Source organism: Gossypium arboreum, chromosome 13 (genome assembly GCF_025698485.1).
Source record: "Gossypium arboreum isolate Shixiya-1 chromosome 13, ASM2569848v2, whole genome shotgun sequence".
NCBI lineage: Eukaryota > Viridiplantae > Streptophyta > Magnoliopsida > Malvales > Malvaceae > Gossypium > Gossypium arboreum.
This window is the reverse complement of record NC_069082.1, coordinates 8,003,274-8,030,789: the sequence shown is the minus strand read 5'-3', so window position 1 is coordinate 8,030,789 and position 27,516 is coordinate 8,003,274. Positions and strand designations below refer to the sequence as shown.

General features: G+C 34.4%; 4 protein-coding genes across 4 annotated transcripts; 2 read left to right on the top strand and 2 right to left on the bottom strand.

Annotated features, from left to right (window-relative positions):
* Window positions 1-12,932: 12,932 nt before the first annotated feature.
* Window positions 12,933-15,595, top strand: LOC108463571 (cell number regulator 1-like). Its single transcript, XM_053024491.1, has 4 exons — window positions 12,933-13,242; window positions 13,343-13,432; window positions 14,680-14,892; window positions 15,143-15,595. The coding sequence occupies exons 1-4, from the start codon at window positions 13,089-13,091 to the stop codon at window positions 15,217-15,219; spliced, it is 534 nt and encodes a 177-aa protein (XP_052880451.1). The 5' UTR covers window positions 12,933-13,088; the 3' UTR covers window positions 15,220-15,595.
* Window positions 15,596-20,714: 5,119 nt separating this feature from the next.
* LOC108464075 (pentatricopeptide repeat-containing protein At2g15690, mitochondrial) lies at window positions 20,715-22,683 on the top strand. The gene has a single exon (XM_017764160.2). It carries the CDS (start codon window positions 20,715-20,717, stop codon window positions 22,470-22,472), a length of 1,758 nt encoding a protein of 585 aa, XP_017619649.1. The 3' UTR covers window positions 22,473-22,683.
* Window positions 22,684-22,815: 132 nt separating this feature from the next.
* Window positions 22,816-23,502, bottom strand: LOC108464078 (calmodulin-like protein 30). The gene has a single exon (XM_017764162.2). It carries the CDS (start codon window positions 23,500-23,502, stop codon window positions 22,948-22,950), a length of 555 nt encoding a protein of 184 aa, XP_017619651.1. The 3' UTR covers window positions 22,816-22,947.
* A 194-nt stretch (window positions 23,503-23,696) lies between these two features.
* LOC108464077 (protein disulfide-isomerase SCO2) lies at window positions 23,697-26,438 on the bottom strand. Its single transcript, XM_017764161.2, has 3 exons — window positions 25,591-26,438; window positions 25,370-25,496; window positions 23,697-24,031 (listed from the first exon to the last, which is right to left on the bottom strand). The coding sequence occupies exons 1-3, from the start codon at window positions 25,963-25,965 to the stop codon at window positions 23,958-23,960; spliced, it is 576 nt and encodes a 191-aa protein (XP_017619650.1). The 5' UTR covers window positions 25,966-26,438; the 3' UTR covers window positions 23,697-23,957.
* Between the last annotated feature and the right edge of the window lie 1,078 nt (window positions 26,439-27,516).

Sequence of the window (27,516 nt, the reverse complement as noted above, 5' to 3'; positions counted from 1 at the left end):
TTTAAGGCCGGATATAATACCAGCACAAAGCCTGCGAGACTTTAGCCTGGATATAATACCAGCACAAAGCCTGCGGGACTTTAGCCCGGATATAACACCAGCACGAATGCCTTCGGGGCTTAACCTGGATATAACACCAGCACGAATGCCTTCGGGGCTTAACCCGGATATAACACCAGCACGAATGCCTTCGGGGCTTAACCCGGATATAACACCAGCACGAATGCCTTATCAACCATTATCATGCACATATATATATCATAACACATTAGCATTTCATTTACATTACTTGAACACAAGCACAACATGCTTATCAACCATTCCACTTTGGGCTCAATAGCCACTTACAAAGAACACGATTTCGTTTCGCTATCCAACATGATTTCTATAACCATTCGGCTACAAGTCATATGCACAAATTATTTATCCCACTACGTAATTCAAGTAGAACCAATAGGTCACAATTTATTTATTATGCTTATATACCATGATTTTATCAAATCATAGGCTAAGCTTCATTACTCAAAGACTTACCTCGGATATTTTGAACAGTTGTGGATAGGCTACTCGATTGCTTTCTCCTTTCCCCTATCTGATTTAGTTCCTCTTTGCTCTTGAGCTTTAAATTTAAACAAATGAATTTGTTTAATTACTTACTCAACTTTAATTCTATCTACTCGATTGCTTTCTCCTTTCCCCTATCTGATTTAGTTCTTCTTTGCTCTTGAGCTTTAAATTTAAACAAATGAATTTGTTTAATTACTTACTCAACTTTAATTCTATAATAGTCACATTTGACAATCATATAATTTCAATGCATATTATGTTTTATAAAATATGTCATGACTCGATTTCATGCTTATTATATCAATAGCTAATTCGCACAAACAAAGATTCACATAACTTACCATGCTACCTTATACATGAATTCAACCATATATACGAATATCAACTTATTAAACATTTATCACATTTCCACTTGCTATTTATCAATAATGCCGCACACACACAAATACATACATACTCATATGCATGCAACCCATTTTTGATTAATATATATCCCATTCAGCCCTAACTACTCAATTTAACCTTCATATTCAAATTTATAGGTAATGCTGAATGCCCAAACTTAATCAATCTCAAAATTTAGCTTTCATCACTTTAATCAACTGCTACTTATTCTTCCAAAACCTCAAATACAAGGTATTTAGCACCTATACACTTATACCGAATTAGCAAGCACATATGATCCTTGGCCGAATGTCATTAAACACAAGTCATCAAAATCTTATTATTTAACATCTTATATATTATTAGATAAATGGATTAATTATACATATATACTACCAAAGCCGAACATAAAAATTTTACCTATGCATAACATTACTCATATTCCAATACTCATATTATTCAAAATCATACTCTAAAAAAAATCATGTACAATGCCGAACACTTAGATGATCAAACATTTAATTTATTCATTTCAAAACACCCCAAACGGCATTTGTTCAAGACATTAAGCAAATCCCTGTTCGGCTATTACACATATGAGTATTAGCAATTTATATTTTTAACAAGATCAACTTCTTTCATCAACAATTCTTCATCAAAACTTAAAGGCAATAATCAAATTCCTTCCTTATCTACCATAACCGAATGCTCAATTCATCACTCAAAATTCAAAGTTTTGGCATGGGCTAAGTAAGAAACATGATAATTAACTTCAAAAAAGCTACAATTTCAAAAATCTAACATAATTTACTAACCTTCCTTATGTTTCAAATGGCCGAATGTCTTGCTCCTCTTTTTCTTTCTTTAAGTTCGGCTAAGAAGAACAAAGATGAGACTTTATTTTCTTCACCATTATTTCTATTATTATTATGATTTTATTCATCTATATTATAAAACATAAAGCCACTTAACTAATAAATAATACATATATTTTATATAAACCATTATCATGGCCGGCCACTACTAAAAAAAATGGATATTTGACATGCAAGTCCATCCTCTTTATTACATGCATTAATAGACCACTTTAAAATTAACCTATCACATTTCACAATTGTCTCACATAAGTCCTATTTAATAAATTCCACATACAAATGACAAAATTAAAGCATGAAACTTTTCACACATGCATTATCTCATATAATAGACATGAAATTTAACATTTAATTATTTTCATGACTCGGCTTTGTGGTCCCGAAACCACTTCCCGACTAGGGTCAAATTAGGGCTATTACACCCACATTTAATAATTGCCTACAAAAATTAAATTTTTATTATATAATCTCGAATTTTCCATGCTAAGCTTAAAGCAAAATAAAAATCATTGCAATTAACAATTAATTAAATTAATTACTTGTTCTTAGTTTGGGTAAAGAAATGATAAAAAATTTATGAGTTTTGTTTCCTTGGATAAAAATGATTAATTTAATTAATTACAAGGATTAATATTCTTTACTTTTAGCTTGGCATGGAAGACTCAAGATCATATAATCAAAAGAATTTTGTGTCTCATAGATAATTTATTAAAGATGAGTTATTTGAGTTGATTTTATTTAGAAACATAAAATAAATTTTAAAATTCTAAATGAGATTACATTAATTAATTTAATTAATTTTAATATTATAGTAATAAATCGGTTGACACTATCAAGGGATAAAATTTTTAATGATTTATTTATTTATTTTTGATATTTTAAAATTTAAAATTTCAATGTTACAAGCCCAATTTGCCCGGTCCGTTTACAACCCCTAAACCTAATCCCGTTTTCAACCCCTAAACCCAACACCCAAAACCAAACTAAATTAAAACAAGCCCACCACCCGTTTACAAGCCCAAAAAAATAAACCCTAGCCCATTCCCAACATTTTCTGAAAACAAAAAACCTAGCCCCTATTTCCCTTCAGTGTCGCACTTGTTACGATATTAGTAACACATATTAGGCTAAAAAAAAGGGTCTTCAAGAAGTTCATACAGGGGAGTTTATGCGGCGATATTTGGGGCACCTATTTTCCTTTTGTTTATTTTGTCTTCCAGCAATGTTTATGTTTTGTGATTAACCTATTCCTTTCCAAATTTTATTTCTAATAAATTTCCGTTCTATCCATTGTTACGATCTTTCTCAAGCATTTTTGCATTGAAATAACGACTAATGGACTAATGACACTTTTGCAAAAGGAGTTCTGTATATTACTCTGAAAGTTTCTAAATAATACAGGAACCTGAAACAGGACTATTATTTAGAACTAACCAAACCTAAAGATCGGAAATATTTGAAAAAGTAGAGTTAAGTTGGGACTACCACTTCAGATTTTTCGCCCAAAATCTAAAATGAACAAGAAGACAGGATACAGTTTCGGTGACAGAACCTTGATGAACAAAGAGCAATGACAACCTAAACATTCAAAAGGGGATTCATGCTCACAACATGCTGCACTCATGCATTTGTAGATCATTCACAGCGTAGCTAGTTATAAACATTTGATTTATTTCGATCATAGCATCCTAATTCTTTGGCATAAGCATAAATACATGGAACTGACTCTACAGGTCTTGTCCCTAGAATCAGTGAATTCACAAGCCTTAAACCCCTAAGTAGTAGGGTAACAGGCTGAAGATTTACAGATCTTAACCCCCTAAGCAGTAGGGTAACAGGCTGAATTACCAATCACTTCTCCCTGAAATGGCGTTGGAGCGGCCAGAAGCCATAGCAGATCTCCTTGAAGTTTTAGTGAAGTAGATTAAAGTCACAAGTCTTATCTCCCTGAAGTTGCAGTGGAGCAGACTAGAGATAGCAAATCTTATTTCCCTGAAGTTGCAGTGGAACAGATTGAAGCTATAAACCACAGATCTCATCTCTCTGAAGTTGTAGTAGAGCAGATCAACATAAGTCTTATCTCCCTAAAGTTGCAGTGGAGTAGACTAAAGATAGAAAATCTTATTTCCCTGAAGTTGCAGTGGAACAGATTGAAGCTATAAACCACAAATCTCATCTCTCTGAAGTTGCAGTAAAGCAAATCAACACAAGTCTTATCTCTCTGAACTTGCAGTGGAGCAGACTAGAGATAGAAAATCTTATTTCCCTGAAGTTGCAGTGGAACAGATTGAAGCTATAAACCACAGATCTCATCTCTCTGAAGTTGCAGTAGAGCAAATCAACACAAGTCTTATCTCCCTGAAGTTACAGTGGAACAGACTAAAGATAGCAAATTTTATTTCCCTGAAGTTGCAGTGGAACAGATTGAAGCTATAAATCACAGATCTCATCTCTCTGAAGTTGCAGTAGAGCAGATCAACACAAGTCTTATCTCCCTGAAGTTGCAGTAGAGCAGACTAAAGATAGCAAATCTTATTTCCCTGAAGTTGCAGTGGAATAGATTGAAGCAATAAACCACAGATCTCATCTCTCTGAAGTTGCAGTAGAGCAGATCAACACAAGTCTTATCTCCCTGAAGTTGCAGTGGAGCAGACTAAAGATAGCAAATCTTATTTCCCTGAAGTTGCAGTGGAACAGATTGAAGCTATAAATCACAGAGCTCATCTCTCTAAAGTTGCAGTAGAGCAGATCAAAACAAACCCTATTTCCTTGAAGTTGCGGCGAACCGATGGAGCAGAGCAAAGCGACAAGATGCAGTGGGTTGAATGAGGCTGCCTAAAAAAGAGAGGCATCAAAAGTCGAGGCTTAGCGGGACCGGTCAAAATTGGTCTTTTTTAAAAGTCTTTGCTCTGTTCTCATTACACGACAACGAGCAAAGAGGGGCAGCTGTTACAAGCCCAATTTGCCCGGCCCGTTTACAACCCCTAAACCCAATCCCGTTTACAACCCCTAAACCCAACACCCAAAACCAAACTAAATTAAAACAAGCCCACCACCCGTTTACAAGCCCAAAAAAATAAACCTTAGCCCATTTTCAACATTTTCTGAAAACAAAAAACCTAGCCCCTATTTCCCTTCAGCGCTGCACTTGTCCCATCACCCCATACTGTCTGCCTCTGCCAACCCCTCTGTCACCGCCGTTAACCCTTAGCCTGCAAACAGATCAAAGAAAAAGGGAGAGAATAGAAACGATAACATGCAAATGGCAGATAACAGAGACCAAATGGGGATAATATCATGTATTCGGCTATATATAGCCAAGGAGAAAATGTAACTTTACACACACGGACACAGATATTAGAAAGAAATAAAAAGCAGGAATTGAAAGATTTTAAAGGAAAAAGAAAGTTGTTTCTTCATTTCGATTGACCTGTTCTTTATTTTGCAAATTACTTCAATCCTCACACACATATAATATATATACGCATATATATAAAAAAGAGAAAGGATATCGTTACCTTTTTAGGGGGATCGGAGAAGTCAGAACCGAATGGTTCCCATGGCTCGATCCGGTCCCCTAGGTCCCCTTTGCTTGTTTGGAATTCAGATATGGATAGAGAGAGACTAGAGGAATCGATTCGGGGCTCCTTTGCATCTCCGACCGCCGTGCATGGCGGATGCCGGCAACGGACGGGCACCAATTCGGAGACCGAAAATCGCCTAGGCTGGATTCTCTTACACCTCTCTCTCCTTTTTTTTCCTCTGCACTGACGAAATGAAAATTTCACAAAAAAATTGTTGCTTTTATAGCCCCTTGGTACGACGTCATTTTGGGGCAAATACCCAATACCCAAAACGGCGTCGTTTAATCGCTTGACCCAGACTCCGACCCGAAAACTGCCTAGGATCCGCGTGTTTCTGGACTGAAGGTCTATTTGCGCCCTCAGTCCCTCCGCTTTTGAGGCCGTTTTCAATGTTGTCCCATTCTCTTTTATTTCTTTTTAATTTCGCCCAGGAATTTCATTACTGTTTCATCTGGGTCCCTGATCGAACGGGGCGTTTTGAATGGAAGGGTTTTATTTCCCATTTGATCCTTCTTGGTTACTCGTGCATTCGTCCGAGTCCCTATTTTAACCCTAACAGCTTATTTTATTCATGAATTAGCCTCTTTATTTTAATTTGATTTCAATTAAGTTTTGTTTAAATTCCCTTTTTTATAGTTTTCTATTATTCATGTTTATTGATATTGATTGTATCATTTGTATGATTTTGTTTATTTATTGAAGCCCGATTAATTGTAATCTCATTTGTTATATATTGTTCTATGTTTTATGCATTATTATATATATGAATATATATATACCTTAAAAATGAAATTAAGCTTATTTTATATCTTATTAGTATTATATTATTCATACATATAACCCTTGTATATATTTTAAATATATATGCTTGCTGATTAAAAAGAAATCATACGTTTTGCACCTTATTTAAATTATTATTTATGTACATATATCGCTAAACCCATGTATTATACCTATATTTTTGTATATATGAATATGTTTCTAAGTCCATTATAACTTATGGTAAAACACATCTAATTTTGCATACATATTCTTTTATTCTAAATTAATTTATATAGATATATATACGATTTGTAAATCTAATATGTTTTTAAAATTATTATATACTTGTATTATCTTTGCATATATATATTTTATTATTAAGATTGTTAATTTTAAACGATATTCTTTAATACTTCAGTATATTGTTCGATTTAAATATTCATTCTATAAAATATATTTTAATGGTCATATGTGTACCTTCATTTTGTAAAAAGTTTCTAGTTTAATAATTCATACAATATATAATATGTGTTCATCCTTTTAAATTTGCTTTATACATATATACATATTTTTCTTTAACTTTCGTTTTGTTTTGCATTTTTTGCATTTGAATGTGTTGTATTAGGTTATATATATTATTGTGGTATATTATTTTTGTTTTGTATTGCCATCATATTGATTATTCTTCATCAATGATTAGGAAATTGATAATACTTTTAGATTGGTAGAATTTGGTTGTTATCTTATTAGTTGATTAAACGAATTATATTATCTCCATTCATTCATCATAATATTTCATTTTATCCCGTGTTTTTTTATTTCCTTTCCGATTTACAAATGTCATTTTATAATTTCTAATTCTTTAAACTAATTATCCCATTTTATTTCAAGTCAAATTAGTGTATTTCAAGCTGTTTTTTATAATTTTTAAAAATTATTTAAAACGAAGGCGATGTTCGATGTTTGGCAATTCGGGGAATCGTGCCCTACCGTGCTGGGTTGCAATTTCTCGTTCGCTCGAAATAATCGAGTGTCTTTTTAGAATTTCACTCATGTTTTCTAAAAACTTTTTAAAATGAAGGAAATGTTCGATGTTTAGCAATTCGGAGGATAGTGCCCTATCGTGCTGGGTTGCAATCTCCCATTTGCTCAAAATAATCGAATACCCCTTCGAATTTCACACGTGTTTTATAAGGCAAGGCAATGTTCAATATTTGGAAGTTCGAGGAATCGTGCCCTACTGTGCTGGGTTTCGATTTTTCGTTGGACTAAATAGTTGAGCATCCTTTTGTAATTCCCAAATTATGAATTTTTGGAAGTCGAAATCTATCGTGTTCTCGAAGATATAAAGGATCGTGTCCTACCGTGCTGGATTTGGTGCTATATACCTTTGAAACAAGAAGATTTTGATAACCAATTCAGGATCATTCAAATGTAATAAAAAAGGAACCTCATTTCAAAAACATTTTAAATCTTAGACACAATGACAGTTATTTAATCGGTTTGGTACCAATTTTGGGCGTTACGGGGGTGCTAACCCTTCCTCGTACGTAACCGACTCCCGAACCCTTATTCTCAATTTTCGTAGACCTAAAATTATTATAAATCAAATGTTTTATTCAAATGATCACCCTCAAGGTGATCCGATTACACCTCAAAAAAAAGGTCAGTGGCGACTCCATTTTCGCTTTCCAAAAATTCAATCCACCGTTTTTAAATCAAAATAAAAAAAATGGTTTCAACAGCTTGACGACTCCGCTGGGGACTTCAATAAGAGAGTCAAGCCATAAAATTGATTATCTGCTGTCCTTTTGTCAGTTGATTGAAAATTTGTTTTGAAAAATCATGATTTCTTCAATTGCATTCGATTGTATGATTGTTGTGGCTCGGGTCTTGTAGAATAACATTGCATTACATTGCATGACCGCTGTGGTCGCACCTTCTAAGTGGGAGTAAGAAACTACGCTTTCGTGAGGTTTTCACCTCCGTATGGGCTAGTGGATTATTTCCGGGATACATCCGTACCTATGATTTCGTGAGATTTTCATCTCTGCATGGTCATAGGGAAATGTATTCCCCTGAACTGAACTCGATCCATATGAGCCTATAATGGGTGAGGATTGAGGAATCTGCTGGTTCGGGTATCCTTACTCTAGAACCATATAGGGTACCTTAAGAGCCTTCATTAGGTGGAGCTAGGTTAAACTGTAGTGGTCGCCCATATAAGTATGCTTTGATTATCTTTATTTTGCTTGCATTTTATTATTAACACTTGATACTGACTCGTCTTGTTTTGATTGTATTTTGCATGACATTGCATACTAAAGGAGGTGTTGATTCGTATTCGATTACTAAGTTAGAAAGTTTAACATGGAGAATGAATTTCTTAGTAAAGTTGAGGATAATGCGGCCGTCCGCACATGGTCAGAGAAGTTACAATCGTAGAAAGGGGATAGCTTGAAAGAAGGATATACATCAGAATTGCAGAAATTCACTCACGTCAATGTAACACAGAATGAGTTGCAGGAATTGAGAGATATCTGGGCCGGTTGGGATGAAGAAACCAAACAGTTGTTCTATCAAAGCTATGGCGATATATCTTACTTGTTAGATATTAAGGTGAACAAGCACCTGTTTCGAGTTATGGTTCAATTTTAGAATTCTGCTTACAAGTGTTTCACTTTTGGGGAAGTGGATTTAGTGCCTACCGTGAAAGAATATACTACCCTGCTCAGGTGTCCAAAAATGTAAGATAGAAAAGCTTATGCCAAGGTTTTTAACGGTCAAACCTTTACGAAGAAGTTGATGAATATTTCAGGGATGAGCGAGCTTTAGGTCACTACTCGGATTCAACAAAAGAGAGATAGTAAATGTATCCCTTGGGAGAATTTGAGAGATTTGGTTTTAACACATCCGGATGAAAGAAAGAGGGTCGATATCTTCGCCTTAAGCATCTATGGATTGGTAATTTTTCCTAAGGCTTTAAGGCATGTAGATGAGGCAGTCACTGACTTATTCGATCGTCTTGAGAAGGAAATCACACCGGTACCGGCAATATTGGCTGAGACGTTCAAATCCTTGAGCACATGTCAGAAGACAGGCGGGGGACGGTTTATTGGATGCGCACAACTGTTGAGGCTGCCTAAAAAAGAGAGGCATCAAAAGTCAAGGCTTAGCGGAACCGGTCAAAATTGGTCTTTCTTAAAAGTCTTTGCTCTGTTCTCATTACACGACAACGAGCAAAGAGGGGCAGTTGTTACAAGCCCAATTTGCCCGGCCCGTTTACAACCCTTAAACCCAATCCCGTTTACAACCTCTAAACCCAACACCCAAAACCAAACTAAATTAAAACAAGCCCACCACCCGTTTACAAGCCCAAAAAAATAAATCCTAGCCCATTCTCAACATTTTCTAAAAACAAAAAACCTAGCCCCTATTTCCCTTCAGTGCTGCACTTGTCCCATCACCCCATACTGTCTGCCTCCACCAACCCCTCTATCACCACCGTTGACCCTTAGCCTGCAAACAGATCAAAGAAAAAGGGAGAGAATGGAAACGATAACATGCAAATGGCAGATAACAGAGGCCAAAGGGGGATAATATCATATATTCGGCTATATATAGCCAAGGAGAAAATGTAACTTTACACACAGGGACACAGATATTAGAAAGAAATAAAAAGCAGGAATTGAAAGATTTTAAAGGAAAAAGAAGGTTGTTTCTTCATTTCGATTGACCTATTCTTTATTTTGCAAATTACTTCAATCCTTACACACATATAATATATATACGCATATATATAAAAAAGAGAAAGGATATCGTTACCTTTTTAGAGAGATCGGAGAAGTTAGAACTGAATGGTTCCCATGGCTCGATCCGGTCCCCTAGGTCCTCTTTGCTTGTTTGGAATTCAGATATGGATAGAGGGGGACTAGAGGAATCGATTCGGGGCTCCTTTGCATCTCTGGCCGCCGTGCATGGCGGATGCCGGCAACGGACGGGCACCAATCCGGCGACCGAAAATGGCCTAGGCCGGATTCCTTTACACCTCTCTCTCTTTTTTTTTCCTCTGTACTGACGAAATGAAAATTTCACAAAAAAATTATTGCTTTTATAGCCCCTTGGTACGGCGTCGTTTTGGGGCAAATACCCAATACCCAAAACGGCGTCGTTTAATCACTTGACCCAGACTTCGACCCGAAAACCGCCTAGGATTCGCCCAGGAATTTCATTACTGTTTCATCTGGGTCCCTGATCGAACGGGGTGTTTTGAATGGAAGGGTTTTATTTCCCATTTGATCCTCCTTGGTTACTCGCACATTCGTCCGAGTCCCTATTTTAACCCTAACAGCTTATTTTATTCATGAATTAGCCTCCTTATTTTAATTTGATTTCAATTAGGTTTTGCTTAAATTCCCTTTTTTATAGTTTTCTCTATTATTCGTGTTTATTGATATTGATTGTATCATTTGTATGATTTTGTTTATTTATTGAAGCTTGATTAATTGTAATCTCATTTGTTATATATTGTTCTATGTTTTATGCATTATTATATATATGTATATATATATACCTTAAAAATGAAATTAAGCTTATTTTATATCTTATTAGTATTATATTATTTATACATATAACCCTTGTATATATTTTAAATATATATGCTTGCTGATTAAAAAGAAATCATACGTTTTGCACCTTATTTAAATTATTATTTATGTACATATATATCGCAAAACCCATGTATTATACCTATATTTTTGTATATATGAATATGTTTCTAAGTCCATTATAACTTATGGTAAAACACATCTAATTTTGCATACATATTCTTTTATTCTAAATTAATTTATATAGATATATATACGATTTGTAAATCTAATATGTTTTTAAAATTATTATATACTTGTATTATCTTTGCATATATATATTTTATTATTAAGATTGTTAATTTTAAACCGATATTCTTTAATACTTCAGATATTGTTTGATTTAAATATTCATTCTATAAAATATATTTTAATAGTCATATGTGTACCTTCATTTTGTAAAAGTTTCTAGTTTAATAATTCATACAATATATAATATGTGTTCATCCTTTTAAATTTGCCTTATACATATATACATATTTTTCTTTAACTTTCGTTTTGTTTTGCATTTTTTGCATTTGAATGTGTTGTATTAGGTTATTTATATTATTGTGGTATATTATTTTTGTTTTGTATTGCCATCATATTGATTATTCTTCATCAATGATTAGGAAATTGATAATACTTTTAGATTGGTAGAATTTGGTTGTTATCTTGTTAGTTGATTAAACGAATTATATTATCTCCATCCATTCATCATAATATTTCATTTTATCCCGTGTTTTTTTATTTCCTTTCCGATTTACAAATGTCATTTTATAATTTCTAATTCTTTAAACTAATTATCCCATTTTTTTTCAAGTCAAATTAGTGTATTTCAAGCTATTTTTTATAATTTTTAAAAATTATTTAAAACGAAGGCGATGTTCGATGTTTGGCAATTCGGGGAATCGTGCCCTACCGTGCTGGGTTGTAATTTCTCGTTTGCTCTAAATAATCGAGTGTCTCTTTAGAATATTCTCATGTTTTCTAAAAACTTTTTAAAATGAAGGAAATGTTCGATGTTTAGCAATTCGGAGGATAGTGCCCTATCGTGCTGGGTTGCAATCTCCCATTTGCTCAAAATAATCGAATACCCCTTCAGAATTTCACACGTGTTTTCTAAGGCAAGGCAATGTTCAATATTTGGAAGTTCGAGGAATCGTGCCCATCTTGTCTTTGGGTTTCGATTTTTCGTTGGACTAAATAGCTGAGCATCCTTTTGTAATTCCCAAATTATGAATTTTTGGAAGTCGAAATCTATCGTGTTCTCGAGGAAATAAAGGATCGTGTCCTACCGTGCTGGATGTGGTGCTATATTCCTTTGAAACAAGAAGATTTTGACAACCAATTCGGGATCATTCAAATGTAATAAAAAAGGAACCTCATTTTAAAAATATTTTAAATCTTAGACACAAGGACAGTTATTTAATTGGTTTGGTACCAATTTTGGGCGTTAAGGGGGTGCTAACCCTTCCTCGTACGAAACTGACTCCCGAACCCTTGTTCTCAATTTTCGTAGACCTAAAATTATTATAAATCAAATGTTTTATTAAAATGATCAACCTCAAGGTGATCCGATTACACCTCAAAAAAAAGGTCGGTGGCGACTCCATTTTCGCTTTCCAAAAAGTCGATCCACCGTTTTTAAATCAAAATAAGAAAAATGGTTTCGACATTCAATATTGAAAAAAAAATTTACAACTTTTAGGACTGAGGTAAACAAGTACAATTTGATAATTTTTTAATACATTATCTTAGTTTCTACCATTTTTCACTTTAATCCTTAATGCTTTTTTACCTCGATCAATAATGTAAAAGAAGATATTTTGTAGTGACCAAAATGAAAGTTAGCGTATACGACTAACCGTCATTAAAAATTTAGTGCTTGAGTGACTAAAATTAAAACGCCTTAAAAGTTAGGTAACGAAATTATAAGGATTTCATTTTGGGTGACCAAAATAAAAGCATCTTAAAAGTTGGGTGACTAATTAGGTAGTTTATCCTAAAAAATTGGTCACTTTTTGAACATTGTTGATGCTTTTCTTGCTACCAGCTTGCATCAAACGCAAACAGAATCAATGCTTAAATAATCAACTTAGATTTACATCGCAAGGCAAGAGATGCCCAGAAAGCTTCCCACTTTATATTTATATATATATATAATATTTAAAAAACCCATGAAAGAACCTGCGATATAATCATCTGCTTTAATACTTAGAAAAACAATCAAACCAACAAAAAAGTAAAAAGAAAAGAAAAAGAAAAATTCACAGCCTATATATCCTAACATGCAGGGTCGTCCGACCATTAGGAACCCGGCTTTCAGCCATCCGAGTCCCATCCCAACTCCAGCACCTTCAGATACTATCCCTACACAGTTACACCATGCACCTGGACACTGGACTACTGGTCTTTGCCACTGCTTTGATGACCCTGCAAATTGTAAGCTTATAAATACATTCACCATCTTCTTCATTTTTTGTGTTTTTTTTTTTTTCATTTTCAGATGAATCCTTTGGTTTGATTTTTTCGAATATTTCAGGTGTTATTACTTGCGTATGTCCTTGCATCACCTTCGGACAGGTAGCTGAGATCGTCAGCAGAGGATCCAAATGTAAAGTTCACATATTTTGAAATGGTATTTAACCTGATTTTCATTTGGATTATGGTTTTTATCTTTCAACTGTACTTAAATTTGGGGTTCAGTCCCCTCCTCCCTCCGAATGGTAATTTTGTACATTTCAAAATGTAGGTAAATATAGTGGAAAATTTGCATTTTGACTATCCATTTTTTTTATAATTCAGTCTTAATTAGGCCAATATAAAATTTCTAGCTTCAACTTTAATTTCACATAATTTAATAATCTCTCTATCTTTATAATGTTATTATGGTTAAAATATTAATATATTTTTTTAAAAAAATACATTTTTTATTGGGATAGTTTATGTGATAACTATGTGCCTTGTCAATTGAGTTTTAGCTTCATTGATATTGATAATGTTATCAGTGTAGGAGGATGCAAGTTTTGAATGCGCTCAAGCACATTTTATCCTCCTATTTATAGATTTAAAAGAGTTATAAGTAGTTTTAGGTATTATCTATCTATCTATCTATCTATATATATATATATAAGATAATATTTTATAGACTATTAACATCACATCATTCATGGCTCATTTTTAATTATTTAATGATATTTCAGTAAATTTTTTATATCATTGAAACATAATTATGATAATTTTTATCCGAACCTCGAACCCTAAACTAGAATCTCAAATTCTGAGTTCGGGTTTAGGGTAAAAAATTACCACAATTATGTATTAATGACATGAAATAAATTATTAAAATATAATTAAATAATTAAAAAGAGACCATTAATAATATAGTGAAAATAATCCATAAAATAATTTCTCATATATATAAATTATTTGGCTTAAATCATGATTTTTTTTAATTCCATTCTGGTACTCGGATTTTAAGTTCCCTCCCATTTACCCCCAAAATTATGGGAGTCCAAGATTTATGTTTAAGATATAAAGGGAACGCTTTTACCAGTGCCATGTCATGAAACGTGCCCCAATCTTTCCTGTTCTCTTTTTTGGTCACTATAATATAATGGTCAAACTACATGTTTGATCTGCTCATGTGCTTTTTTAGTTATTATAATATCATGGTCAAATTTTAGTTTTTATCATATTTGAAATTTAGTCTTTAAATTTTAATTTTATGTAATTTGATATTCTATATAATTAGTTGAAATACTTAATATTCTTAGCTATTTTAATTAAATTAAGTTTGATAAAAAGACCAAAACCATAATTTGATAACATTTCAACTGGTTTAAAAATTTTGATGTTAATTTATTATTCATTTTGCAGCTTGTTTTTCAAGGGGGTTGCTGTACGGGGTGTTGCTAGGTTTCACTGGTTGTGCATGTTTTTATTCATTCTTATATCGCTCGAAACTAAGGGGACAATACGACTTAGAAGAAGAACCATGTAATGATTGCTTAGTTCACTTCTGCTGTTGTCCATTGGCTCTTTGTCAAGAGTACAGAGATCTCAAAAACCGTGGCTTTGACATGGAGATAGGTAACGCGTATTTTCATAAACCCCCTCTAATTTTATGAATATCATTATTTAGTCTAAAAAATATGGTTACCTATTTCAATTAAAATGTTAACATAAATTATTTCTTAAAAATTATAATAGTAAAAAGCATAAATGACTAAACCCCGACTTCAACTGTAGTAGGACAAAAACTAGAATTTGACCTTTCAAAAATCAACACCATATTATTAGCATAAATTAAGTTGATGAAATTATATTTTGGGGAACGAAGGTTGGGAAGCCAACATGGACAGGCAAAAGCGTGGGGTCGCAATGACGCCGATAGTGATCCCTGGAATGACAAGATGATTGATTAATTGTATCAATCGTGTGCCTTCAGTCGATGAATATGGTAGAAACAGGCACTGAAACTGCTGCAATTATGCTGCCTTTGATGCCTATGTTGTGCGTGCTTTGGTTAAATCTAGGGTTTGGTTTGGAGACTTTTGCGTTTGATTATCCATATGATATTTGCTAACCAGAAAGATATAGAAATCACGTGTGTGGTTAAAACATGTTGAAAGTTTTCACCCAAAAAAATGGGTATTCACATATGATGTGTTTTAGTATATGTGTTCAATTATTCGTTCGTGAAATACTTTTTAGGTCACTTTTGAACGTTTAAAATGAAATTCTTGTAGTTTCGCCACTCAATTGTTATGGTGTTTTCATTTTAGTCATCTAAGCATTAAATCTCTAATGGCATTTAATTTTACACGCCACATCACGTTTACACTTTTATTTTGGTCTCCTAACTTCTATGTTGCTTTCGTTTTAGTTATCCAAAAAATATATTTTTTCAAGTATTGATTGGGGTAAAAAAATCAAAGATTAAAGTAAAAAGTCGATAGAAACTAAAATAATGTACAAAAAATGTCAAATTGTATTTGTTTATCTCATTGACAAAAATTCTAAATTTTTTAATATTAATTTTAAAATTTCAAAGCATCAAAATATATTTAAAAATTATTGAAAACATTTTATCACTTGATAATGTCAATCAATTTTTTACTATAATATTAAAATTAATTAATTTAATCTTCTTTTAAATTTTAAATTTTATTTTGTATTTTCAAATTAGCCTTAACGAAAAATCAACTCAACTAACGATATTTAGTAATTGCTTACAAAATTAATTTTTATTATATAATCTCAAATTTTCCATGTTAAGCTAAAAGCAAAAGAAAAATTCTTGCAATTAACAATTAATTAAATTAATTACTTGTTCTTCGTTTGGGTAAAGAAATGATAAAAAAATTTATGAGTTTTGTTTACCTTGGATAAAAATAATTAATTTAATTAATTACAAGGATTATTCTTTACTTTTAGCTTTTATGGAAAACTCAAGATCATATAATCAAAAGAATTTTGTGTCTCATAGATAATTTATTAAAGATGAGTTATTTGAGTTGATTTTTGTTTAGAAACATAAAATAAAATTTAAAATTTTAGAATGAGATTACATTAATTACATTAATTAATTTAATTAATTTTAATATTATAGTAATAAATCGGTTGACGATATTAAGGGTTAAAATTTTCAATAATTTATTCAATTAAATTTGATATTTTAAAATTTAAAATTTCAATATTGAAAAAACATTAAAACTTTCGCAATGGGGTAAACAAGTACAAGTTGATAAATTTTTAATACATTATTTTAGTTTCTACCATTTTTCACTTTAATTCTTAAATTTTTTTACTGCAACCAATAATTTAAAAAAAGATATTTTTTAATGACATAAATGAAAGTTGGTGTATACAATTAACCGTCGTTAGAGATTTAGTGCTTGGGTGACTAAAATGAAAGCGCCTTAAAAGTTGGGTGATGAAATTATAAGGATTTCATTTTGAGTGACCAAAATAAAAGCATCCTAAAAGTTGGATGACTAATAAGGTAGTTTACCTTAAAAAAATTGTTGTTACTGGATTTTGCCTTAGTCCTTTCAACATTCTTTAATCCAAAAGACATCACAAAGAACTCATACGAGTCATATCGAGTCACACACGTGATCTTTGGCTCATCCCTTTCGGCTATTCTAACTTGATAGTACCCCAATCACAAATCTAACTTGGTAAACTATCTTGCACTACCAAGTTGATCAAACAAATCTACAATGAGGAGAATCGGGTACTTGTTCTTCATAGTGACTTTGTTCAAGGCCCGATAATCGATGTGCATCATCAACGACCCATTATGCTTCTTTTGAAACAACACTAGCGCATTGAATGGAGACTTAGATGGCTTAATGAATCCAGCATCTAAAAGCTCCTTCAACTGTTTCTGCAACTATTCTAATTATGCCGAAAACATACAATACGGGGCCCTAGCCTATGGCTTCATGTTGAGCACTAGCTCAATCATGTGATCCACCTCCCTCTTTGGTGGTAGTTTCTTAAGTAGCTCGCCAGGCATCACATCTCGAAAAGACTACAATAATTGTCCCACTTCTTTTGGAATCTCACCAATGGATATATTTAAGGATTTCCTCAGCCTTCAAAGTGGCTAAATAAAAGACTTCATCTCTACGTATTTCTTTAGCAAATTGGATAATGCCTTTCCTTCCATGCCTCCTTTCCTTTTCATCCGCACCATACATTGATGGTTCAGGTCTGAGATCACCATGTAATTGCCAGAAAAAAAAAATACCCACATTAATCCAATCAAGAAAACTTAATCCAACCATAAAGTCAAAGTTATCAAATGGTATTACCTTGATGGTGTCCTTACCAGTCCAATCGCCAAGTTGGAGTTCCACTCCTTTCATCACACTTTCTATTTCAATGCTTTTCGAATTGACCGTCTTGATCTAACCCGATTCTTTATCAACCTTGAGCCTAAGGTCACAAGCAGTCTCTTTGGACATGAACAAATCTGATGCACTTGTATCAACAATTGCATTCAATCTTCTGCCAGCAATAGTGATGTATACGAACATCAACCCATGACTCAATTTGTCTTCGGTATCATCCAATATCTAGCTAATATTTTTTGTTGCATTGTCTACCCCATCGTCCCTTTACATGGTAGAAAGTGTAGCCTTCTTTGAACAATCCCTTACCATATGCAGACCATTACAATGGAAGCAAGATAAATGCTCTATCTTCTTCTTTTCCCACTACTTATTAGACTTAGCTTTCTGAAAATTTTGAGCCTTACTATCGCCATTCTTAGCGGGTTTGTCTTTGTCTCCCCCATCACTGCCCCTCGTTTCGAATTTGGGCTTAGAAGACTCAAGTTTGTATTTCTTCGAGCCAAACTTGACAAAAGATTCTGCTACTGTCATGGCTTTAGTAAGCTCTTGAATTCTTCAGCGTTGTAAATCTTGCTTGGCCTATGGCTTCAATCCATCCATAAAGGAAAAGAATGCCTCTTTCTCACCCATATCAGAAATCTAGAGCATGAGTTCACTGGCTCCTACACATACTCTCTAATTATGCCTTGTTACGTAAATTGACGTCACTTTGCTTGAGCCTTGTCCTCGGCATACTCCGGGTAAAACTATACTTTGAACTCATTTTGGAAATCCTCCCAAGTCTCAATTTGGGTTCCACCATGTCTCACATCTGTAGACCTATGACTCCACCATAACAGGAGTAATGTTATTGAAATACATAACAATAGTATTTACCTTAGTAGCATCATCCATGATGCCTTTGGCACAGAAGTATTACTCCATTCCTCATAGAAAGTTGTCCACATCTCTCACGAACCTTGTCCCTTTAAATTCTTTGAGCTTGGGAACATTCACACTGAGTTGGGTACCGCAACAAACACCCCATTACCCAAAGTAGCCTTGTAGATTATGAGTTCACCCTTGAGCTCCGTAATCTTCTTTTTTAAAGTCGTCACCATAGCATCGAGGGTATCATCCTTTCCCGTCATCTTGTTCTCAACGGAATTGAGATATTTTAACACATAGCCCCTAAGTTGCTCTTTCATTGATTCCAACCTATTATTGAGTCCTCCTTTAACTTCCTCGAGTTTCTCTCTCACGTCCCTCATGGACTCCTCGAGAGTGACCACTCGCCCTTCTAAAGTTGACAACATGTCCCTCGATTGGCTTACGTTTCTGGCCCTCCCACGGGTCTCCATTGGCTCAACTTGCTCAACAACTTCTTTTGACATCTTTCAACGATGCATTTGAAATCTTAGCTCGAATACCAACTATCACGAGGCTAGATTTTTAGTCTGGCAATCTGTGCGGCCTTAGGCGATTTCTTCGCTTTAAAAATGCCTAAGTCAGCCTAATTCCAAATAATTGAATATTCACACAAAATTTCTCTAAGGCACTAAAGCAAAGCAAAAGCAACACAAAAGATGAAATAACTTGAAAGAACAAAAAAGCCACAGAAAAGCAAAAACACAAGAGAGTTGTTTAAGTGAATGCTCTCAAGAATTCTATTATTTAGTGAAGTGAAGTGATTTACAATGAGGAGGAGAGACCTCTATTTATAGTTGAGCCTCCCCAAATTCAATAGTACAGATTAAAGTACATCAACGGCTAAGATTAAAAGCTATCTACAAAATCAAATCTCTAAGATTTATAGAACCATATCTTTTAAGATTACGAGTCATCCAATATTATATACCTTTGAAGATTACATTCCTTATTTTTCATGCTTTATAGATGAGTCTTGAATCTCTCCAAGCAATGGATCAATCCTGTTGGGCCATGTGATCCCTCGCGAACAAGATGGAACAACCAAATGTGTCATGATTGTAGGCTCCCATGCGCAACCCATCACAATTAGGACATTTACCAAAAAGAAAAAGAGTAAGTTGTAGTGTAATATAACGGTAAATATTGAAAGATAAATTGTGGATTGGATTAGAATAAGTAAAAGTGTTGTTTTGTGGGGTTGCATGTGTGGACTTGGAGGTGTGAAATGATATGGTAGCATGGCCAGGGAGACATGTGTTGGAGGGCGGAGAGCAATGTCGTTACTTTGGATTGAAGACTGAAACAAAAGAGCTTGTTGAGTTCAAGTGCAGTAGTCAAAAGGAACACGACATGTGGACTCGATGTGTGTTGAGGTTGGTGTCTATCATTGCTGAAACAAATCGAAAGCGGCAATGCTCAACTACTTGGAACCATGGCTGTGGTGGCAAGAGTTTGGACTAATTCCACTCATCTCTATATACAATCTTTCAATTTTCCAATACCAACGTTAAGCATAATAAGTTGCAATAAAAAAAGAAGTAGGGTGCAGACGAGAGTTAGAAGAGGAATAAAAAAATTAGGCTAATTATAGAGAGGTCCCTAGATTAATTAAAAGTTAAAATTATCATATTTCAATCACTCAATGAGTTAACGTGCCACGTCAACAATTTGTTAGACAATTAACAAAAAATTTAGTAGTAGTGACTAATTAAAACAATTATATTAATTAAAATAATTAAATTTTTTGCTAAGATAAATTTTATTTTAAAATCATGATGAACTCCTCGGCCAAAGTTGACTTTCCATTGGAAAGTAACAAAAACGATATGTTATATTCTTTCTTTCTTTTTTTAAAAATTTTACATACTAAATATTTCAATCACATTCCGCAATTAAATTAATTGAAAAAAAATAACTTTTATCATATTAAATGCCCTTTCAGCACAAAAATAGGAATGTTGTATTTGAAGAGTTAGAATAAACCCGAATATAAATCCGACCCGGTACCCAATTGAAAACCCAAAAGCATACCCCTGCTCGCAAGCCTTTTTGTAGTTCATCCCTTTCCTTCCATTTTAGGGTTTATCAGTGGTTTTATATTTTTTTCCACTTCGGAAAACAACGAAAGAAAACAATCATATGGCGTCTCTAATGGCAATACGTCGTGGACGGAGCTCAACGCCAACTTTCACTTCTCTCTTAACCAAGGTACGCCTTAACTTCTCTCACTTCACTTCCAATCGCCACTTAGATAGAACCCAGATTTTATCCCTGAGCTTAAAATCTCTTAGCACCTCCGCCATCCCAAATGAGTACCAGAGACCGCCGCCGCACCACCAAAACCAACAACCGCCCCCGTCGTCTGATCCCAGGGTCTTTCATGGCCAGCGAAACCCTAATTTTAATAACCAATGGAACCGTCAAAACCAGGGCTACCATCATCCGCAACAACAGGGCGGGGTTTCTGATAACAATCAATGGAATCCCCAGCAAAATCAGGGTCAGGGTTACTCCCAACGAGGAAGGCCTAATCAATGGAATCCTCAGCAGAATCGAAGTTATCCTCAGTATCCAAATGCTAATCCGATGAATACGCAAATGCCCAGAAGCCCAAATCAATGGAATAACCAAAATCAAGGCCAAGGGTACCAACCTCAAGGTAGAAATTTTAACGAAAGAGCCCCGCAGACTCAAAACCCTATTCAGTTCAGCCGCGAGAGAGGAAATCAAGGGCCAATGGTAGAGCATGTGCAGGCTGAACCTGTTCCTTCATTGGTAGATTTAACGCGGTTGTGTCACGAGGGTAAAGTGAAAGAAGCTATCGAATTGATGGATAAAGGAGTTAAAGGCGATGCTAGTTGTTTTTCATCTTTGTTCGGGTTAATCTGCAATCCCAAATCGCTCGAGGATGCGAAGAAAGTTCATGATTACTTCTTGCAGTCGACCTGTCGAGGCGACCTTGGATTGAACAATAAGGTGATTGAAATGTATGCAAAATGCGGTAGCATGATGGATGCACGGAGAGTTTTCGATCACATGCCTGATAGGAATATGGATTCTTGGCATTTGATGATAAATGGGTATGCAGACAATGGCTTGGGAGATGATGGGTTGCAGTTGTTTGAGCAGATGAGGACATTGGGGTTGAAACCGAATGAGCAGACTTTCCTCGCGGTTCTTTCGGCTTGTGGTAGCGCGGAAGCTATAGAAGAAGGGTTTATACATTTCCAATCTATGGAGAGCGAGTATGGAATATCTCCAGGGGTTGAGCATTATGTGGGGCTTATAGGTGTTCTTGGAAAATCTGGTCATCTTTATGAAGCTAAAGAGTATATAGAGAAAAAATTGCCTTTCGAGCCAACTGCTGAAGTTTGGGAGGCATTGAGGAACTATGCTCGAATTCATGGAGATGTGGATCTTGAAGATTATGTAGAGGAGCTGATGATTGATCTTGACCCGTCAAAGGTTGACGCGAATAAAATCCCAACACCGCCACCGAAGAAACGTACTGCAATCAGCATGCTTGATGGAAAGAACAGAATCAATGAGTTTCGAAATCCAACCCTTTACAAGGATGATGAGAAATTGAAGGCCTTGAAAGCAATGAAAGAAGCAAGTTACGTCCCTGACACAAGATATGTTCTTCATGACATTGATCAAGAGGCGAAGGAGCAAGCACTGCTGTACCACAGTGAACGATTGGCGATAGCATTTGGTCTAATCAGTACCCCTGCAAGGCAAACCCTTAGGATCATCAAGAATCTCCGTGTATGCGGTGACTGTCACAATGCCATCAAGATCATATCGAGGATTGTCGGGAGGGAATTGATTATTAGAGACAACAAGCGCTTCCATCATTTCAAGGATGGCTTATGTTCTTGCGGTGATTACTGGTAAAAGGTCTTGCATCACATTTGAGAATTCTTTCCATTTGGATTTTGACATGTAAAGTCCCAGAATATTAGGAAATATGCATTGCAGTGAAACGGTAGAACTGTTGTTGACTCGTTGCTTGTGTTTTCGAGTGAACGGTTCACTATTAGGCTATACATACGCCCTTGTGCTTGTTCTGATGCTTAGTATGATATTTTATCTGCTCTTCCACATAGCCTTTATTCTGATGTTTTATCTTTTATAGTTTTGAGTTTACTTACGTGATGTTACCCGTCGGCCTATGAATCCGTAGTGCTCTTGGCCTAGCTGAGGCACATCAACAATGTTAAAGTTGCAAATGATGCCCTTCTTTGACAGTAGCACACACAAATTGTTGTTATTTGACAAACAAACCTTTCACTCTCTAAACTGAGAAATCAAAAGTTACATTGGGATATTAAAGAAACAATCAGACCCAAACCGAAATGAAATGCCTCTTTTAATCTAGCTTCATAGTTCGAGTCATCATGGTTATAAATTCATCCATGTCGACCATACCGTCACCATTGGTGTCCACTGCTTTCACCATTTTCCTGGACTCTTCCAAGCTGCAACTCTCTCCAAGCCTCCTCAACATTTCCATCACTTCCTCTGCACTTATTTTGCCATCGCAGTTGAGATCGAATGTGTGGAAAGCATTCTGTATGTCCATTATCGTCACCCCACCGCTCCTCTTGTGTACTTCCACAAAGTCCTTGAAGTTGATAAACCCATCTCCGTCAATATCGGCCAACTGAAAGATCTTGGGTACATCTTGAGTCATTGTTCCTTGCCCTAGTGCCCTCAACATGGCCTTGTACTCCATCTGAGAAATCTTCCCATCTTTGTTGGAATCAAGCTTATCAAAAACTTTCCTTAGTTCATCCAAATCAGGTTGGTAAGCAGTTAATAACCCAGAGTTTTGCCTGTCCCTGGAAAACAAGCGCGACGGTTTCTGCAAGAACTTGTTTTGCGAAAGCTTGTATTGGAATTCAAGAAAGCCAACGTTTGACATATCTGCTGGTATTTTTGTCCTGGAGATAGCAATTAACAAAACCCTGCGAGTGATGCAGGTTTCAAGCCTCGATGCTTGAATTTTGCAGCTCGCAGCTCGGATGTCGTTCAACTTTATATAGGATGGTCATGGCAGATGAGAACAAAGTTATTCTAATTTCCAAAGCAAGAGATGAATTGCATTTAAGGTTACTATTTCATGCTTTAATGAGCCATAGGATTAGATTCTTTAATAAAGTTCCAAGCAATTCCTTTTTCCCTCTTTAAGTCTCAACAAGACCAATCCCTAAACCCTTTTTTTCCCTCTCAAGGAGGCTCTCTTTCACCCTCTATCCATGTAAAAGAATATATTTTGCATGACATGTTGAAAAAAGGTATTAGAAAAATACAACTCAGGGAAGTTGTTAACAAAATATTCCAAAAAAATAAAAGAAGAAAAAGAAGCCTTCTTCATGTTCAAGGTGGCTTTCCATTATCCAAATCCTCCATCACTTCAATATCCTTCCGAGCTGTTATCTTTTGCACGTAACCTGCAATGAACGATAATGAAGACATTGGCAAATGCCAAAAACTAGTTACTTTAGGCATTGAACAATCAAAAAGAGAATGACTGACTCATCATATTCATCACCTTTGTTCATTGTCTACATTCAAAACCACAAGTTAAAGAAACAAATTATCTTAACAGAAGTAAAGACTTTTCTAAACAAAATAAACAATTACAATTCAGGAAGGTAAAGCGTATTGACATGTGAGGACCGAATGCAGAGCTGGAGAATAAAATGCTGGAATGAAAAGCTTTCAAAGCAACCCTATAGATAAAGCTTCTTTATTATAAGCTAAAGTAAATTCTCAATGGCTGCTATATCATCAAGTATTGTAATCTCTCATAGAAAGAATACTGGTAAAAGAGATTAGCTTTACTCCTTAACCATTAAAGAAACGCTCAAAATAATAGCAAAATCTCAGAAAACAAAACCATATGACTAAATTTCTCAAACAGCATCTAAATTCATTAATACATATTTTAAATTAACCTAAAAAGAAAAAAAAGTCATCAAAACCTCATAAAGCTTTATTTTCACAACCAATACTTAAAAAAGGAAGCAGGATAGGGGAGAAAAAAAAAAGGAACCAGATTTCTACTCAGGGAGTGACCAAAAGCTTAACCAGCAAGCTCATAAAGCTTCATTTTCACAAACAATGCCAAAATTGAAAGCGGGAAAAGGAATAAAAGTGGACCACAAAAAAAGGGGTTCCTAGATATACATTCAAATCTCTAGTCAGCTAGTGATTGAAGCTGGACCGGGATCTAATCGTTGAAACCATGAAGAACAAAGGTTTACTCAGGGAATCCACATATATTATTTACATGTTGAATTATGCTTACTATTAAAGTTAATCAAGTTATATCATAATTGCTATCGATATTGCTTCAACTCTTCATTTTTCCTAAAGTACTTTTGTGACATTTGTGTTTGATGCATATCCGAACATGTGTATTGGAATATGATCCCCCCAAAACCCTTCAATGCAGGAAAAATTTGAAAAAAAATGAACATATGCATGTTGAACACATATCTATACATATCCATGTCCGACTTTGTTACCGACAAGGTTAGAAGAAGTGGAAGTGGATTTCTTCCCCAGGTATTCGAACTTGGTTCAAATACTGGAGTGTTAATTGTTGGGAGGGCTTTACCTGCATCCTGGCCCAAACAGGACTAGTCTCAGAACTTAAAATGGAAGAGGACACTAGACATTGATACTCAAAATCCTAGTAGCATACATTGCCGTTCATAAGAAAAGGCAGATAGTCCATACACACTTCCAAGTAGAAATTTGATACCAAGAAGAAGAAAATTTACCAATTCCAAGGCAAGGTATGCATTTGCAAATAATCTCTTTCCCTCTTTTATTATAGTAGCTTTGAAGTCCAGTCCCTTGACAACTCCTGCACTTCCCAGTCCATTCATAAACCACTTCCTTACAATCCTACAAACAAAACCCATCAAAGATTAACCAATTCTAATCCCTAAAAACTAAAACATTTCCCTCGAACTGAATTCAAAGCTTATAAAGAAAGGACCTGGATTTCAGGGTCACATTGTAGTCGCTTATCGATTTCTTCAGGTCCAACAGGGGAAGTATCAGGGTAAGTCATGGGAAGGGGAAGAGGTTCATCGTCGTTAGTCAAATAACTCTCTGTGTCCCTTGACCATTTCTTGACCTTGATGCTACTCCCAGCCGGAGCTTCGTAGCTGATTTCTTGCCCGATTCGCGCACCACCTCCGTAAACGTTGTCGGAAGTTGTTGTCGTGTTTGGGAATTGGAACCACTTACGGAATGTTGGGCCGGCAGGGGCGTCTCCGGTGGCGGCGAAACAGCGGAATGAGGTCCGGGAAAGGAGAGGGAGGAGCGGAGATGGCTTGGCGTGGAAAAGGCTAGGGTTTGGAGGTAACATTCGAGTAAAAAGAAAACTGAAAAAAAGGAATTGAAAAGATAAAAGGGTTGAAGAAGAAGAAAGTAAGAAAGGGATAATGGGGAATTTGATGAAGAACAATGAAAAAGGGAGGGAGATTTTTGCAAAGCTCAAAGCTCCCTGCAATTTTCTTCTCTTTTTTTTTTTTTTTTGGCTATGGACTTTCCAAAGAGGATTTTAGTGGCCCACCACCACCATGTTTTTAATCTTAAAATCAACATTGTCATTTTCTCATTCAATCATCTTCAAGACATAAATTCATACATCTCTTAAAATCAGCATTATCAGTTTACTTATCTGCTAATTACTCACTCTTCCTCTTCTTCTTCAAATTTAATTCACAGAATGGTTTTAGTTAATGTTCAAAAGCTGTTTGTAGTTTCACTTTCTTGGGTTTAACACTACTAACTGCTCCACACACCATAAGTGGGAGAAAGTAAAAACTTCAGGGTTCTTTTTTTCTATAACCCATTTTGAGTTTTTACTATTTCAATATATAAAGGATAAAGCTGTAAATTAATATACAGCAGTCTCGCTCAGGAAAACGCACCTAATTATATACACTTTATTTTCTCTCTCTTCGGCTAAAAAAAAATGTGTTCAGCTTAATGGTCTTTCTATTAAACTTTCGTACCAACTGTACGATAATTGCGTCCAGCACTCCCTCTTTATATGACATGATAACTTTTTTACGAGCTAAAAAAATTGATAATGTCCTGATATATAATTAGAATATATTTATTATTCTTAATATGATATAATTATTTATTTAATTTTTTTACTTATAATTTAAATTTTTTATTTTAATTTTGTACATATTGCATATCGTTATTATTAATTTCAAATCATACTTTTTATTATTTATTATATGTTATTTTTAAACATATACTTGTAATATAAATCGTGATTTTCACGTGCATATGTATATGATAACATTTCTAATTTAAGCCTTTGATTGAGTTGGTGTCGTGAGCAGACCAAACACCAACCTAGTTGTGAGATGATAAAAGATCATGCATTTTATAAAATGAGTTATCTTGTTATTATAGTGTTTTTGTCTTTTCATATTTTAATAAATCAATAAAAATTACACATAATAATATTTGAACCAAGAATAATATATATAAAATTTAAATTTTCAACTTTACCATCTCATCTAATATTTTATTTAACTCTTAATAAAATTTTATTAAATATTTTTGTTCACCGATAACGATATAATTTAGTACCTAATAATATATATTTTTATATTTTTACTATAATTTTCTTACTGAAATTGGTCTCATTAGTTAATTCTTAAGTCTATGCTAAAATAATTTTATGACTTTATTTAGGTAACACCAATACAATTAGATTTATAGTATACTCACGATGTAATTAAAAAAATAATATAATAAGTAGATTTTTAAAATTTATAAAAAATAATATTTTAATTGAAATGATAAAATTAATTTAAATTTAAATCTCATCATAATATTATTTTTATTAAAAAATGAAAAACAAAAACAATTTCATATTTTAAAGTTTTCATTT